The sequence below is a fragment of the Geotrypetes seraphini genome, chromosome 9 (genome assembly GCF_902459505.1).
Source record: "Geotrypetes seraphini chromosome 9, aGeoSer1.1, whole genome shotgun sequence".
Taxonomy (NCBI): domain Eukaryota; kingdom Metazoa; phylum Chordata; class Amphibia; order Gymnophiona; family Dermophiidae; genus Geotrypetes; species Geotrypetes seraphini.
In genome coordinates this window covers 158,148,428-158,163,602 of record NC_047092.1, presented here as the reverse complement: position 1 = coordinate 158,163,602, position 15,175 = coordinate 158,148,428, and the positions used below count along the sequence as shown (strand labels likewise).

The 15,175-nt window shown below is 43.0% G+C and overlaps 1 protein-coding gene across 5 annotated transcripts in view; it reads right to left on the bottom strand.

Moving 5' to 3' along the window:
- Positions 1-2,141: 2,141 nt before the first annotated feature.
- MED12L (mediator complex subunit 12L) overlaps positions 2,142-15,175 on the bottom strand; it is a 388,873-nt gene continuing 375,839 nt past the window's right edge. For all 5 annotated transcript variants that reach the window (XM_033957964.1, XM_033957968.1, XM_033957967.1 and 2 more), the window contains 2 exons: positions 10,928-11,009; positions 2,142-2,809 (listed from right to left, as the gene is read on the bottom strand). In XM_033957964.1, coding sequence (XP_033813855.1) covers positions 2,754-2,809; positions 10,928-11,009 — 138 coding nt within the window. In that variant the 3' untranslated portion in view covers positions 2,142-2,753. The remainder of the gene's footprint in view (positions 2,810-10,927; positions 11,010-15,175) is intronic.

The following is a 15,175-nucleotide window of genomic DNA, read 5'->3' as shown; positions in this document are numbered from 1 at the left end:
GCACTGGCATGTCCTGTGCTTGGTGCCGGTGCCCGAAGATCGGCCTCCTCTTCTGCTAGGCCTTGAGCATCTGAACATGCTCAAGGCCTAGCAGAAGAGGAGGCTGATCTTCGGGCACCGGCACCAAGCACAGGACATGCCAGTGCCCAGATGAGGATAAGAAGCGTCGGGGGGGGTGCCGGATCGTGGCGGGGGTGCCCAATCACGTCGGGAGGGGGTGCCGGATCGTGGCGGGGGGTGCCCAATCGCGTCGGGGGGTGCCGGATCGCATCAGGGGGGGTGCTGGATCGCAGGGGGAAGGGTGCCAGATTGTGGGTGGGGGGCGCTCGTAAATCAAGCCATGCTCGGTTTCCGAGGTACCAATTTTGCAAATGTTTTGCTCGTCTTGCAAAACACTCGCAAGCCGGTGCACTCGTAAACCGAGGTACCACTGTACTTTAATCAGTGGATAGATTGTGCTCAGAGACATGGAGGAAAAAGGGGAGAGAAAGTCCCCAAAAAACCTCGCCACCCAATCATAGCATAACTTCCACCTTAACACACGTTTCAAAATTTCTTCAGGAAGCCAAATGGTAACAGCGAAAAACTCTTAAGTCTTCCAGAATGGGTGTCAGTCTCTGGTCCAGCTTGCAATTCAGATTTCAGTGAACTTCCGATATCTGATGTCAGTCTTTCGCTGTTACCATTTGGCTTCCCGAAGAAATTTTGAAACGTGGCACGTCGAGGTCAAAGAACTATATACGGAAGATAAGTGCTTTTTCAATAATACAATCTTTCAAGTCATGCACATATAAAAGTGTGTTAAGGTGGAAGTTATGCTATGATTGGGTGGTGAGGTTTTTGGGGGATTTTCTGTCCCCTTTTTCCTCCATGTCTCTGAGCACAATCTATCCACTGATTAAAGTATAAGGATTATGGAGTTCCAAGAGGACTTTTAAGAAGTTGCAGCAATTACACTAGCGTGTTTTTTGTTTATTTTCTTGAATTTTTTCACGCTTTTTGATTTTTGAAGTTATTTTCCTCCTGTGTAGTTTTGACGTAGAGGACAGATTCCATGCAGAGCCTGGGAAATGCTAAATCTGCAGCTTAGATTCCTCTTAGATTAGGTAAGAAACTGATGAGTTCCTCCCCTCCCCCAAACCAGAGTGAGAGGATTCAAGAAATGACATCAATTCAAAATAGACTGCAATCTGCCTGCTTCAAATTAAATTTTTCACACGTGTCTAAATAGTATCCGATCTGCCTTATAAATGGAATGGTGAAGCTTTCAAAACAACACCCTGAGAATAAAATAAACACCTTGAAAAATTATTTTTTTTTAAAAAAAGAGGGGGGGGCGCAAATCTTCCTGATTTCTACTTCCATCTGTATTGCCTTAAAAGTTACTATCGTTTTGCATAAGTTATTTACCATCTATGCTACATTTTTCAAGCACCGTTACCAAAGAATAGATGTGAATTTACAGAATGGATGAGAGGCTCTATAAAACTATGTGCGTTGGTCAAATGTTAAAGTACACAGGAAAATATTGACCATTTCTAAAGTCATTTTTATCTGGTTCTACCTACTGACACTAAAATTTACATAGTACTTTTATTTTATATAATAACCTATTGAGGATCATCAATTGTACTGTGCACATTTCCATTTGCAATATATTACTTCTGTATAAAAGTTACAAGGCAAAGACAAATTCAGACACAGGAACAGGAAACAAACAGCCAATTGTTTTGAAATGTTTGTAAATGTCACATTCAGAATCCATGTAATTAAATCCCTACCAATCAACCCCCAAAAATTTTTGCATATTTTAAAATTACACAAACTACTAATAATTTATGATTAACTGTTCACTTGTAAATTTATCACATACCTGACGCTATTAAAATAATTACTATTTCTTTGTAATAAATTATAGGTTTGTATATGCCTTTTGCACAAATTTATAAATATGCATAACAAACTATCACTGCTAATTTTAATAATAGTCAAAATTATATATACTTACCATATAAAATATACAATAAAATACATCTAGAGGTTCAGCAGAGAAAAATATGTTCAGTTCCTTTGAAACAAACATTAAATGAAACTTACATCATTGGACATTCCAGTGGGAAAAAGATCTCTTCTCAGCACTGTCAACTCCACCATTTTTATTTACATTATACCATTGGACATCCTGTTCGTTCATTCCATACAAGTAGAACATGTCTCAGCACTTCCATTTCACAACAGTAAAACAAAACAAAAAAAGTATACTTTAACAAACACAAAAAAAGCTTTATAAAGTGCTTATGAAAATTATACATACAGTGGTGGGAATTAATGTTTACTGTTGAAGAATTAAACGCAAAAAAAAAAAAAAAAACGATGCAGCAATCGACCAGGATTCCTAAAGAAAAAGTGCCTTTCAAGTCAGTATTTTGGTCCAGTGCATTTCTAGAAATTGGATTCCACAAATAAATCAATCCAGGACGCCCTATTTTTTGTAAACTAACAGTACTCTAAAAAGCACCAGATTCAAAACAAAAAAAAAGTGCCTAGAAAGAGGCTCATAGTTCCATAGGCTGACACGTAGTTAAATGTTAACAAATGCAATAAAATAAAATAAAATCCATTGGATCACAAAACAAGTATTAAGGAACCATGGGGCAATGCTTGGATCGTCCTCCAGCAATAAACATTGCCTGGGCTTCCAAACTGTATTCTTCAGTGCAAACAGAAACGTGTCTTGTTCCCTTGCCTTGGAGTCAGAAGTGCGAAGAAGAATGTCCATATGGATTTACTGCTTGCTGAGGCTGGTTACCTAAATAAGCACAGAAAACAGATTTAACACAGTAAGTGGTGGTAGATATATTTTATTTGTGATCCATCTAGGGTCATATACAGGGTGGGCCATGGAAAAGTAGCCCGCCTCTAACACACGGTGTTGGGAACACAAATACGGGGCCCAATTTTCTTTGAATCAACTATGAATACTGCCAACTAACACCAGAAGAAAAAAATGTACTGCTTTTTCCAATGAGATGGGACAACTTGCCACACCTCACGCGACTCGCTGGCACAGGTTCATGAACTGTTTACGGAGGAGCGAACTGTGAGCAAGGGGTACCTCGGACTTGTTCACGTGCGATTTTTATCTGTGGGGAAATTTAAAGCAGAAAGTGTACGCCAACAACCCACGTACCCTGGATGAGCTCAAGGAAACTATCCACAGCATCACTGTTGAAGAGGTGCAACATGAGCCGACGTGCCCAAAGGTGCATAGACGTGAACAGGGGACCACTTTCACCATCTGTTGTAACTTGTGGGTAAGTGAATAAAAACAATCCACTTGCTCGTTCATCCTGTCATACTATTGCCGGAGGTGGGCTACTTTTCCGTGATCCCACCCTGTATAATTAGTTAAGTGGGGTATCAAATGTAATGAATAGAAAGGGTAACCCCTAGTGCAGTATCACATGACTAGCATTAAGGGTTGACAGCACCATTTTGAACCCAGTGCCAGCAAGGGGGAGACAGGGGATCACTCCTGCCCTAAATCCATTAGACATAAACCCTTAAGGTAGGCCTGAAGGTGGAAATTCTGTAATTGGTGTCTAAAAAGATAGGCGCCTAGCTCTTGTCAATCCCACTTAGGCGCCTATTACAGAATCAGGCCCAACTTAAAAGACAGGCACGTGTAATGTAGGCCAGGGTTTTAAAGGCCTACATATTATAGGTGCCTAATCCCTTTAGAGATTTGCACCTAATGGCGCCTTAGTTCTTCTCTGCCCCTAAACACACCTACTCTGGAGTTAGGCACCAGGATGGTCTCAGGACTCAAGGATCTCCCGTATGAGGAACAACTGGGTAAGTTGCAGCTGTACTCACTCGAGGAACGCAGAGAGAGGGGAGACATGATCGAGACGTTCAAATATGTCACAGGCCCTATCCAGGTGGAAGAGGATCTCTTTTTCCTTAAAAGACCCACGGCAACAAGAGGGCATCCATTGAAAATCAGGGGTGGGAAATTTAATGGCGACACCAGAAAATATTTCTTCACCGAAAGGGTGGTTGATCGCTGGAATAATCTTCCACAACAGGTAATTGAGGCCAGCAGCGTGCCAGATTTTAAGAAAAGATGGGATTGGCATGTGGGATCTCTTCATGGAGGTAGTTAGGGGGTGGGCCATTAGTGTGGGCCGTCATGTTCTATGTTTCTATATTTTGTAGAATCATGCCTAAGAAGATAGGCACCTATCGCCCAATTCATTTTCATTTTTTACTAGCTGTTCACCCGGCATTGCCCAGATATCTATTTATCCCAATCCCTATTGTGGAAATCCGTATCGTGGACATCTTCATTTTTAGTAGCAAGAATGGCCCTCTGTATGGGGCTGAACTTGGACTTAAGCATCAGGAGTATCAGTATTTATCTCAGTGACCCCGAAAACTATGGATTAGACACTAATATCTTTTGTTTATTATTATTTTTACATGTCACTCCCTTCCCACCCCCACAGTATTTTTTTCCCAGATAGTAAGTGATATGTATACCAAGTTTGGTTGAAATCTGTCCTTGCGTTTCAGAGTTATGCTGGAACATACATACATATACACATCCGATTTTATATATATATATAGATTTATTTAGGTGCCTATCTTTAGGTACATCTTATAGCATTTTCCCCAAAGGGCCTACAGGATTGGGAGAGGGGTCTTAGGGTAAGTAGCCTACTCAAGAAGTAGGAGCTTTTTGGAGGGGACTACACTGGGGGAGAAGCTCTTTGGGAGGAATCTGTGCTTAGGGGAAGCTCTTTGGGGAGGGGACCAGGCTATTCTCAGGTTCCACTTGGAAGCATCTGGCTGCAGCTTTGTATCCTGATGCACCCGGGAGAGTACAATAATGCCGCTTGTGAGGTTAATCACAAATAGTATTACTCTCCTATCACGGGAGTGACTAACATGTGACACTGAGCTACTGTACCTTTAATATTTTAACTCTCTAAGGTGCATAATTTATGCCATTATTTAAAACTATAAATGTACACACAATTGTAATTCAATAGCAAGGTGTGAAGTGTAGAAGAGATCCCTGGTCATCCAACCCTACCTGAATAAACGCATAGCTGGGGAATCTGCGGCCCAGGTGAGGAAATCACAATATCAGGCCCAAAGGAGGAATCCAGAGAGGCTCAGACTAGGAGGAAAGTCTTATGAAAATGCTCACATTTTGTGCATATGAAACAGAAGGTCTTTTGTTTTTAAAGTCTGCAAATATTTGACAGGTATTATTTTTTGTTCTGTTATTTTTATTTAAAGGGCTTCACCACAGGCTCAAAACCCCAGCCATTTGTATATGCTATTTCACAAGCCAATTATCAAACAATATACAGCACATAGGCACACTTGTATTTGGACATCGGCCAGATTTGTGTGGGTTGAAAAGTGCATTTGTGCGCTGCTAGTTAGATGCCCTACTGATAATTTGCTAATCTATGACCTGGATTATAATACTGAATAAATGACAGGACATGGTAGTAAGGCGTGTCAATTTGGGGGGGAGGATTTTTATTTTTTCAGCTTTACAAACTATTAGTGACCAAATTATTCAGTTTTGCAAGCTTAATCTAAATCTATCTTCAGAAACTTCTTAAAGTGATTCTTACCTACATCAAATCACAGTTGAAATATGCAGAAATTAAGCAATATTTATTAGAACATGCAAATAGTCTGATCTACATCTGTAGCCACAATCAACAATGTTATTTAACAAAATCCCAACACTACTCCAAAAACGCCTGCCAATGGAACTTACAAAAGATACTAACAACAAGGCAGCAAAAGTCACAAGGTTCCAAGAGTGGTAACTTAAGAGCGAAAACCACTGTGCAAGTAAACACAACTTGACAAAATCTAACAATGAATAATTAATTAATGTGATAGGGTATCCTCAGTGTGAAGGATCAGCCAAAGGAGAAATTCTCCAGCGCTTACTCAACAAGATAGAGGCAACCATACCCCCACCTGCACACCATCATCGGGTACCGCATGTGTGCCTTAAATCAAAACGTGAATCAAAACACAGTGAGATACCTAAATAAACACAAGTGTAATCGCTCATAGAAACCACTCTTGAGAACCCCCCAGCCAACTCCCCAAACGATGATGATGGACTTAGCTTTGAATAGTCTTCATAAGTCAGGCAGCGAGGATGGGGGGAAGATGATTGATACCCCCCTGGATACCAGGTTCAACCAAGCCCGGTTTCGGGAGCTCAGCATCCCTTCATCAGGAATCCGCAGATGAGAAAAATCAATGGTATCAATCCAAGCCAGCTGGGAGGAGGGCCTCCTTGGATACCCTCTATAATACCCCATTAATACCCTCTATAATGGGGAGTTCCAAACCCCCCCCCCCCAACAGCAGCACGAACACTCATACTCCCCGTCGGAGCTCTTTAAAATTAACTTTTCCGGTGGCGCGCTGGAGTCTTGCGCCCAATTGTCTGGGCTCAAATGTCGGCATGGCTTTGTCCCGCGTGTGAATGATGTGAACCAGGGAAGAGGAGATTCAGAGTCTCTAGTGCTCCAGTCAAGAAACTGAGTGAGTGTAGTTGCCTCAGTGCTGATGGCATTTCCTGGCTCTCACCCTTTCTGTCTCCAAACTGCGTCTTCTCATCTATTTTGCCTCTGATTTTCAATATCTTCTCGGTGGCATCTCTTCTCATTTCACTACACAACATAGCTTGCAGAACAGTCTTGCTGTAACCATACCAAGCTGACGACCTCACTTGTAGGCATGACCATCTTCTTTACCTCTTCACACTGTTCTTTCAACAATTACTATTGAACCAGTTTACCAGATAAACCCCAACACAGAATTCTACAATCATTCTTAAGTTTTTCATATTCGTAGCTTTCTCTAGAGCAGCAAGTGCTTCCTCCATTGGTTCTTCTTTCGTGTTATCCGAATCTCCCTGTTCCACTTCATACACAGATCTATGAAAAATGGAATTGCTAAACTAAAAGATGCTGGGAACCGCTATGTGGAGAGTATTGAGGAAAAAACAAACATGCTAAACAAATATTTCTGCTCTGTGTTCACAGAAGAAAATCACAGAGAAGGACCGAGATTGTCTGGCAAAGTTACATAAGAAAATGGAGTAGACTCTGTGCCGTTTATGAACAACTTGAAAAACTGAAGGTGGGCAAAGTATTGGGACCGGGCGGGATCCATCCCAGAATACTGAGGGAGCTTAGAGAGGTTCTGATGTGGGATGCAATTGTGGAATACATATACCTTGTAACTACAGCAAAGAGAAGAAGATTTTTAGCCTTTATAAAAGGGCAAAGAAAGAAAGTTGGGAGTGTTAGATTTCATCAGATTGGATCAATTGACCTCCTTGAGACCAGAAGACAAGTGCTACAGAAGGAAAGGCCAGCAAAAAGAAAGGAGCATGAAGAAAAGCAGAGCTTGAACATAGTAACATTGTAGATGACGGCAGATAAAGACCCAAATCGTCTAGCCAGTCTGCCCAACCTGATTCAATTTAAATTTTTCTTCTTCTTCTTCTTAGCTATTTCTGGGCAAGAATCCAAAGCTCTGCCTGGTACTGTGCTTAGGTTCCAACTACTGAAGTCTCCTTCAAAGATCACTCCAGCCCATAACAGGCTAGAGGTAATTTTTCACTAGCTGTACATGGTCCTAACTTCTATGGAATCATTAGTACCTGAGAATGCAAAATGTGAGTTGCAGTTCATTTGGATAAAGTCCAACCATTAAAAGCCATCCGGCATTAGGCCCTTCCCAGTGCATTCCAAGATGTACTGGGAGGGGGAAGGGCCGTCATTTTGAAGAGGCAGTCTATTGGCAGGAAGGAGTGGGCATCCCTCCAGCCAATTTTTCATCCAAAGGTACATTGGTATGTGGATGGGGAGGAGGGGTGTTGGGGGTGTAGGATGTGTGTGGGGGTGTAAGGCTTTCTTTGGAAGGGTACTGGGGCGGATCAGTAGGTGAGTGAGAGGGAGGGAGAGAGGAATCTGGGATCTCCCTGTTGGTTCAGCTGATCATGACAGAGGAATCCCCAATCTGCTGAGCCGGCAGGACTCCCCAAAGCTGTGGTTTCGGAGAGTCCTGCCGGCTTAGCTGATTGTGGATTCTCCATCCGTAATCAGCTAATGGCAAGCTGGGGACTGTTTTAGATTTTTAATTTTGACATTTCTGACAGAATAGAACAATTGGTAGATGTAGGACAATTGGTTATGAGAATTGGTAGGATGAAAATTGGTAGGAAGATCCTACCAATTTTCTTCCTACCAATTATCAGGATCCCCCGGCAAAGGTAGGCACCGGAAATGTAGGCCAGGGGTTTCTAGGCCTACATTTCCAGTGCCTATCTTTGATGTGAATTGCACCTCACACCAGTTCTGCCATTAGCCACACCTATAGTGGTGTTAGTGCTAGTAGGTGCCTCCGGAGGTGTGATTCCAGCGCCTTTTGTTTAGGTACTGGTAGGCACTTTGAAAGTGTCGTGAAATGTCTTTTAAAATGGCATTTTTCACTTAACTTAGGGACCGGTGGTAGAATTTCCCCTTAATTTCTTTCATGTTTAATTGGGAGCAGGTAAATTGCATTAATTGTGAATGTTAACACATGACTAGAGAATGACACAGGGACCGTTTACTGCGGTAAACCGTGGTCACTGCAGTAAATCCGAAGTAATGGGGACATTTGCAACTGGTTTACCGCAGGAATGGGGACAAGACCTTTCACTGCCCCGTGGAAGCGGAGAAAAGTCTTGCTCCTGTGGTAAAAAATTGCGCCCCTGTCAGACTCCCCAGCTCCTCTTGGGCCAGCCATGCCACAATGAAGACAGAAGGAACCCAAAACCAAAGCCTGAGACCAATGTGATTTGAAGAATAAAATTACCAGAGAAATCTTATCTGTATTAGGCAATGTGAGAATATACCTCCAAAATGGCACTGAATTGCTGTTTTGGCAATTCAGGCCTGCTGAGACGCTGAAAACTGAATAACAATTGCACCACAAAGTTAAACCCCCAAATTACTTTCTAACCAAGGAATCACTTAAAAGATTCCTTCCAATAAGATTGTTCAACTTTGCTACCAAGCAACGAAAACAGAGACATACTATATGTTGAAAGTCGCAAATATCTATTAAGTTAGAGCAAGAGCTTTTGGTTCCCCCTGCAGTGACATTAGTCATTGAGGAGGGCGGTCAAGTGGTTCCTCTTATACTTCTGATCAGGAATATGTACAACCAGAAAACGGTAATGAAAAAACAAACAAACAAATGAACAACCCAGAACAAGGAGAAGAGTAGGAAAAGATAGATAGAAACATAGAAAGATGACGGCAGAAAAGGACTATAGCCCATCAAGTCTGCCCACTCCACTGTCCCACCCCATTAAGTCAGAGTGCTGCTCGACCCACGTAGAGATCCCACGTGGATGTCCCATTTAGTCTTATATCTGTGGTTGAGGGACGAAGCTAGGAGTACCGATGGCATCGACACCACTTGCATTGCTTCTGCGGATGAATACAGCAGTCTGTCATCTTATTTTGCAACTCGGAATGTTCATTTTATATTTGCTGCTCCAAATACCTCAGAGCATGATCTTTCAATGTGTTCGTGAATTGCAGTACACAAGCACTCGTATACCCTGTGCAATACAAACATGGCTAACTTTAACAAGCTGAGTAGCCATCTAATGGTTAATGCAATGACCTAAGAACAAGGGGAATTCCTTCTGACTGAGAAAATCAACTGAATAACTACCTGAACATAATATGTAAACTACTGTGATCCTGATCACAGAAAAGCAACATATCAAATCCTCTTTCCCATTTCCTCTACTGGAAAAATTATCAGGACAACGGGCTAGATTCACTAAGAGTGATAGGACTCACGCCCCCAACCGCCTGCCCGTATCACTCTATAGTGATCCCGACGCATGCGTTGGCCTTCCGTGCCCGGCACAGCTAAATTTTATTTTTTTTAAACTTTTTCATGAGCCTGTGGTTTTAACCTGCTATAAACCCGCGGGTTAAAAACCATGGGCTTGCACAGTGGGGAAGGGAAGGAGAGTCAGGGAGATTCAGGGCAGAGTAGGGCGGCAGGAGAATTGCAGCTTTGGCGCAGAGAGCAAGAGATTCAGGGCAGAGAGCAGGATATGCAGTCAGAAACCACTGAACGACTGGTCTCTAGCAGTCGCTTGTTTGCTGATTGGCCAGCCCAGTTGATGTTGCTTTTTTAAATTTTTTTTTTTAGTGAATCGCTGCCTGCCTACATTTGAATGCCGTTCCCCCTCATTTGCATGTGCGGTTCGGAGGATGATTGAGACAGAGGTTAGTGAATCGGGTCGGAGGGAAATTGGGTCGCAAAGGGGTCGGAACTTGATCGGTGGGCTTAGTGAATCTAGCCCTAAATATTTTTTAAAAAGCATTTTCCTCAATCTTGGACCAAAACTCACTTCTCTGGGTTTTCTGAGGGTGGGAAGGCTGCAAAGGCAGCGTTCACAGCCCCCAATGGGAGGGAAGTCACAGTCATTGTTTTTTCCTTACACTCTGACATAGGATTCACATGAGCTGGGGTCTGGAAGGAATTGTAGTCTGAGTCCCTTAGCTGAATATCATCATTGTATTGCCTGGGTAGAGTTGGGATGGGACCATAAAATTGCAGGCTGGAAACCCAAAGACCAGGAGGATACTGCTGGACAAAAAGGGTATTTTGGGGGAGAAAAACAAAGATGAGCAAAAAAAGAAGACATGACCTGTGTGGGCATCCAACCCTGGCATTCCCTCACAACTGAGAGCGCTATTGTCACACCACCCCCTGCTGGCAGGAATGCCAATGGAGGACTCCAATGTAGCAAGAACATTGGACATGGTGATCTCCTAATATAAATGTTCATACTTACTAGACAACTGTTTTTGAAGCTGCCTAACTAAAGCCGCTGTCTGTTGCTGCTGCTGTGTTTGCTGTAAACCTTGTCTAGGAAACTGCAAAGATAACACAAACAAGAACAAATAAAATATTTATTATATATCAGGTTACATTTAAAATGATCATCGTTTCAAAAGACAACATTCCTGAACATGGTGGAAAAAGATTTCAATTTGCTACTGTATAGCACAATACAGCTGTTAAGAATGGCATTAGCTGAAAAATTACAGAACTGCTAATTATCAAAAGACTACTTGTATATCTATACTGGGTTATTTAATTTTGTTCATAGGGACTAATTCTATAAAGTGGGCACTAAAATTTACAAACGTAATGCCAAAATTCCACTGAAGCGTTATTTTGTAAATAACTGCATATCTGAAATAGGGTGTATTTGTCAGAGGGGCATACACAAAGAGTCTGGACACAGCATGGATGGGACTCACTTATATACAGAAACCATGGAATATTATATGTGACCATCTCTAAAATAAAGATGACTATAGTCACCAGAAACAAAAAATGAAGTTTTAATGAATTCAATTAGAGCAAACAAGTTGTAATGCAACAGTAGGAATCCTATCCTTAGGGATTTCCCCAGTGAATATGCATGAAATCTATTTGCATACAATGAAGGCAGTGCATGCAAATAAATCTCATGCAATGAGGGTCACAATCCAGTTGGGTTTTTAGGATTTGGGGAAATCCAGATAAACCTGATGATTGTGGCTCCCGAGGACCAAGGTTGCCCACCCCTGCAAGTGGGATTCAACAGCCAACTCCAGTAGTTGGAAAGTAGGACTGGTACCGGACAGATTTCTACTGTCCGTGCCCTGCTGATCAGGTCCCATTCCCTTCCTTTTACTGTGCAGATCTTTATCTGCCAACATTTACTGTTACTACGTTGAAGTTGAAACGTAACTTTTTCAGACTGCTTACGGACCCGTGGCATGAAAAATTGGCCATTCTCAACATTTTGGATCTACTGCTTTAGTCTGATTTATTAACTTGACATACCACTTAATACAATGTAATGACACGCCTCTCTGGCATTTAGGCTAGGGGTTCTCAACCCAGTCAGATTTTCAGGATACCCACAATGAATATGCATGAGATTAAGTTTGTATACACTACCTCCATTCTATGCAAATCTATGTCATACATTGTGGGTATCCTGAAAACCTGAGTGGTTGGGTGTGTCCCACATATTCGGTCGAGAACCCCTAATTTAGACTGTACAGCTGTCGTTAAGTGCTTGTGCCTAAATTATAGGTGTGCATATGCCTGGTTGCACTCAGTGGCGTAGCGAGGGCAAGAGCCATCTGGGGTGGTGTCACCCCAACCCCTTCCTCGTCTCCACCCTTCCCGCTCCTTCCCCGATCCCGCCTGCTACATGTGCCCACCCCCCTTCCTACCTCTAGTTGAAATTGTTGTTCACGGCGGTCAACAATGTGCTCCTCGTGATCCCGTCGGCTCTCCCTTTGACATTACTTCCTATGCGCGGTACCCAGAAGTGACGTCAGCGGGAGAGCCAAAGGGGTCTTGAAGGGCACGTTGTTGACCGCCACGAACAACAACTTCAACTAGAGGTATGGGGGAAGGGAAGGGGGGTGCACAGTTGGAGGGGAGGAAAGGGAAGAGGCGGGGGTGGGCAGAGAGGAAGAGGGGTGCTGACGCTCGAGGCAGACCGCCCCCTCACCCCCTCTTTACTACGTCACTGGTTGCACTAGTATTTTATAAAGGAAAGGCGGCATCTACTTTCCTTTATTGAATAGGGTGGCAATAATATGACTGGATGCCTTGAAGTAGGTGCACCAATGCTGAGGGCTGTTTGCAAAGATGTTGTTATACCGTAGAATTCTAGCATAAGACAAAACTGACACACCTATAGTTAGGCACAAACAGTTATATCAGTTCAACAGCAGGAGGAAGCATTTGCATTTTAGTGTTCCTTGATATGTACATAATTTCTAATATTCTGTTAAGTTATCCACCAGATTCTATATATGTTGCCCCAAATTGCCACACTCTGGGAGAACCACAGAGAGAAGGAAGGAAGCAAGCCAGTCCTTTCTCTGCCCAGAACCAGAGGAGTCCAAGATCCACACACGCTGCAAGCTTAGGCTCCTGAGGAAGGCTGAATAGGCCGAAACCCGTGCGTTTCGAGCCATCGCACTTATTAGACAGAGGTCTTATATTAATAAAGTTTGCACACCAGTATTATTGAACATCTCCACTGTTGTTCTTTTCGTGTTTGAAGTGTGGAGACGTCTCTCCTGTCCTGCTTGCCCAAAATTGCTACACCACTGGATAGCATTGCTGAATATACGTTTGATTTGAAACCAGCTAAGGTAACTGTTCCAAAATAGAGAATGACATGGGAACAGAATTTGTTCCTATCCCCGTGGTTAACCGCAAGAAACCATACCCATGTCATTCTTTAAGAGGAGAGGGAAAAATCAGAGTATGAATGGACATAGCCACTGACCCTCAAGCCTTGAATTGAAGAATGCTGGTGTAGAAGGACTAAGGTTGAAATAGACACTAAAGAATGACAGTCTCTGGTATCCAGAGAAGTTATTGTGATGTCATAATGCCTCATTCCACCAATGCCTAAGAGCTAACCTCATCAGTGATGTCACAATGGCTTCATTATCCTATACTTGGCTCACATAAGAATCAGAGTTTGAATGGGCACAGCCACTGACCCTCAAGCCTTGCATTGAAGAATGCTGGTGTAGAAGGACTGAGGTTCAGATAGACATGATATGCACCCAGATAAATTGGCTAACAAGCTCATTAGGGCCAGATTCTATAATGGGCGCCTACAAAGATAGGCGCCTATTGCATATCAATCACACTTAGCTGCCCATTACAGAATCATGCTTAGTGGCGCTTAACTTAAAACCTAGGCACCTGTGATGTAGGCCTAGGGTTTTAAAGGCCTACATTATAGGCACCTAAGTCCTTTAGAGAATCTCACCTAGTGGCGCCTAGGTCTTTCTCCACGAGCAAAACACTCCCACAAATTTTAACGCGCAAAATGAGCACCGTCCTGATAAATGAACGCATACGCGTGCGTCATGTGTAGGTACGCACGTCGATGAGCGCTCTCTCTGCCATGCTCATCGATGTGCGTGCTTACATGTGATGCGCGCGGATGTGCTCGTTTATCGGGACGGCGCTCATCTCAAATAAGATATAGCAGCTCGCTCTTCAAATGCCCGGACCGGCCAGCTTACTTCTGGAGCCGAGAGCCTGGCAGAGCATGAGCTGGTGAATGGCAGAGGCATCATCCTGAAGCACATCCATCAGGAAGGCAGCTATACGGGGACCCTGAGGGTTGAGAGCGCCTGGCCACCTGAAGAAAGTTACCGTGCTGAAGGGGCTGCGGAACCCGGGCATCATCCAGGCAGGTACCCACCCCTGGACCACCCCTCGCCATTTCTTCCCAGTTCCTTATAGCAAACCTTTCGGGTTGTGGAACGAATCATCTGAGTTTCCATTATTGTCTATGGGGAAATTTGCTTTTATATACGAGTGCTTTGGATTACGAGAATGCTTCTGGAATGAATTGCAATCGTAAACCAAGGTACCACTATACTGATATTTCTGTTGTTCTGTCTGGTATATTTATCATCTTTCCCTGAAGAAACACACCATGGATGGCCAGAAACACTTCCAAAGTCTCTGTTGTGCTACTCCCTTCTCTCCCACCCCTGCTAATGTGGTAACAAATTTCTTCCTATTTATAAAATATTGAAACTTGCAGGAGGCAGGTATCTCATTTGTCAAAAGCCTAATGAACCATATTTTACTTGCAATATAAACAGCTGTCACAAATGAATATGTATGAGATTCATACAGGCCAGGGGAAATATGTTTCTCTTGGCAAGTCTGCATTGAAACATTTGTTGAATGTATGCTCTGTTTAGCATAATTGCCACAGATGCATCAGAGAAAAGCGGAAAAAGTATTTTTTAAATGCAAAGCAATTGGATATTATGAAAGAAATCAGCACAGAATAGCAGTCACAACTTTTGACCAAAGAACTTAAAACAAGACTGGAACGGTACAATCCATTCAGTTAGTGACGTACTAAAGGGGGGGGGGGGCAGATTAGGATATGACGTTAGAAGGGAGGCAAGGCAGGCGTGAGAAGCAGATGGAAGATGCTTCTCACGCTGGTGAACATTTCAAGCGGTACGTGAAGGGGGGGGGG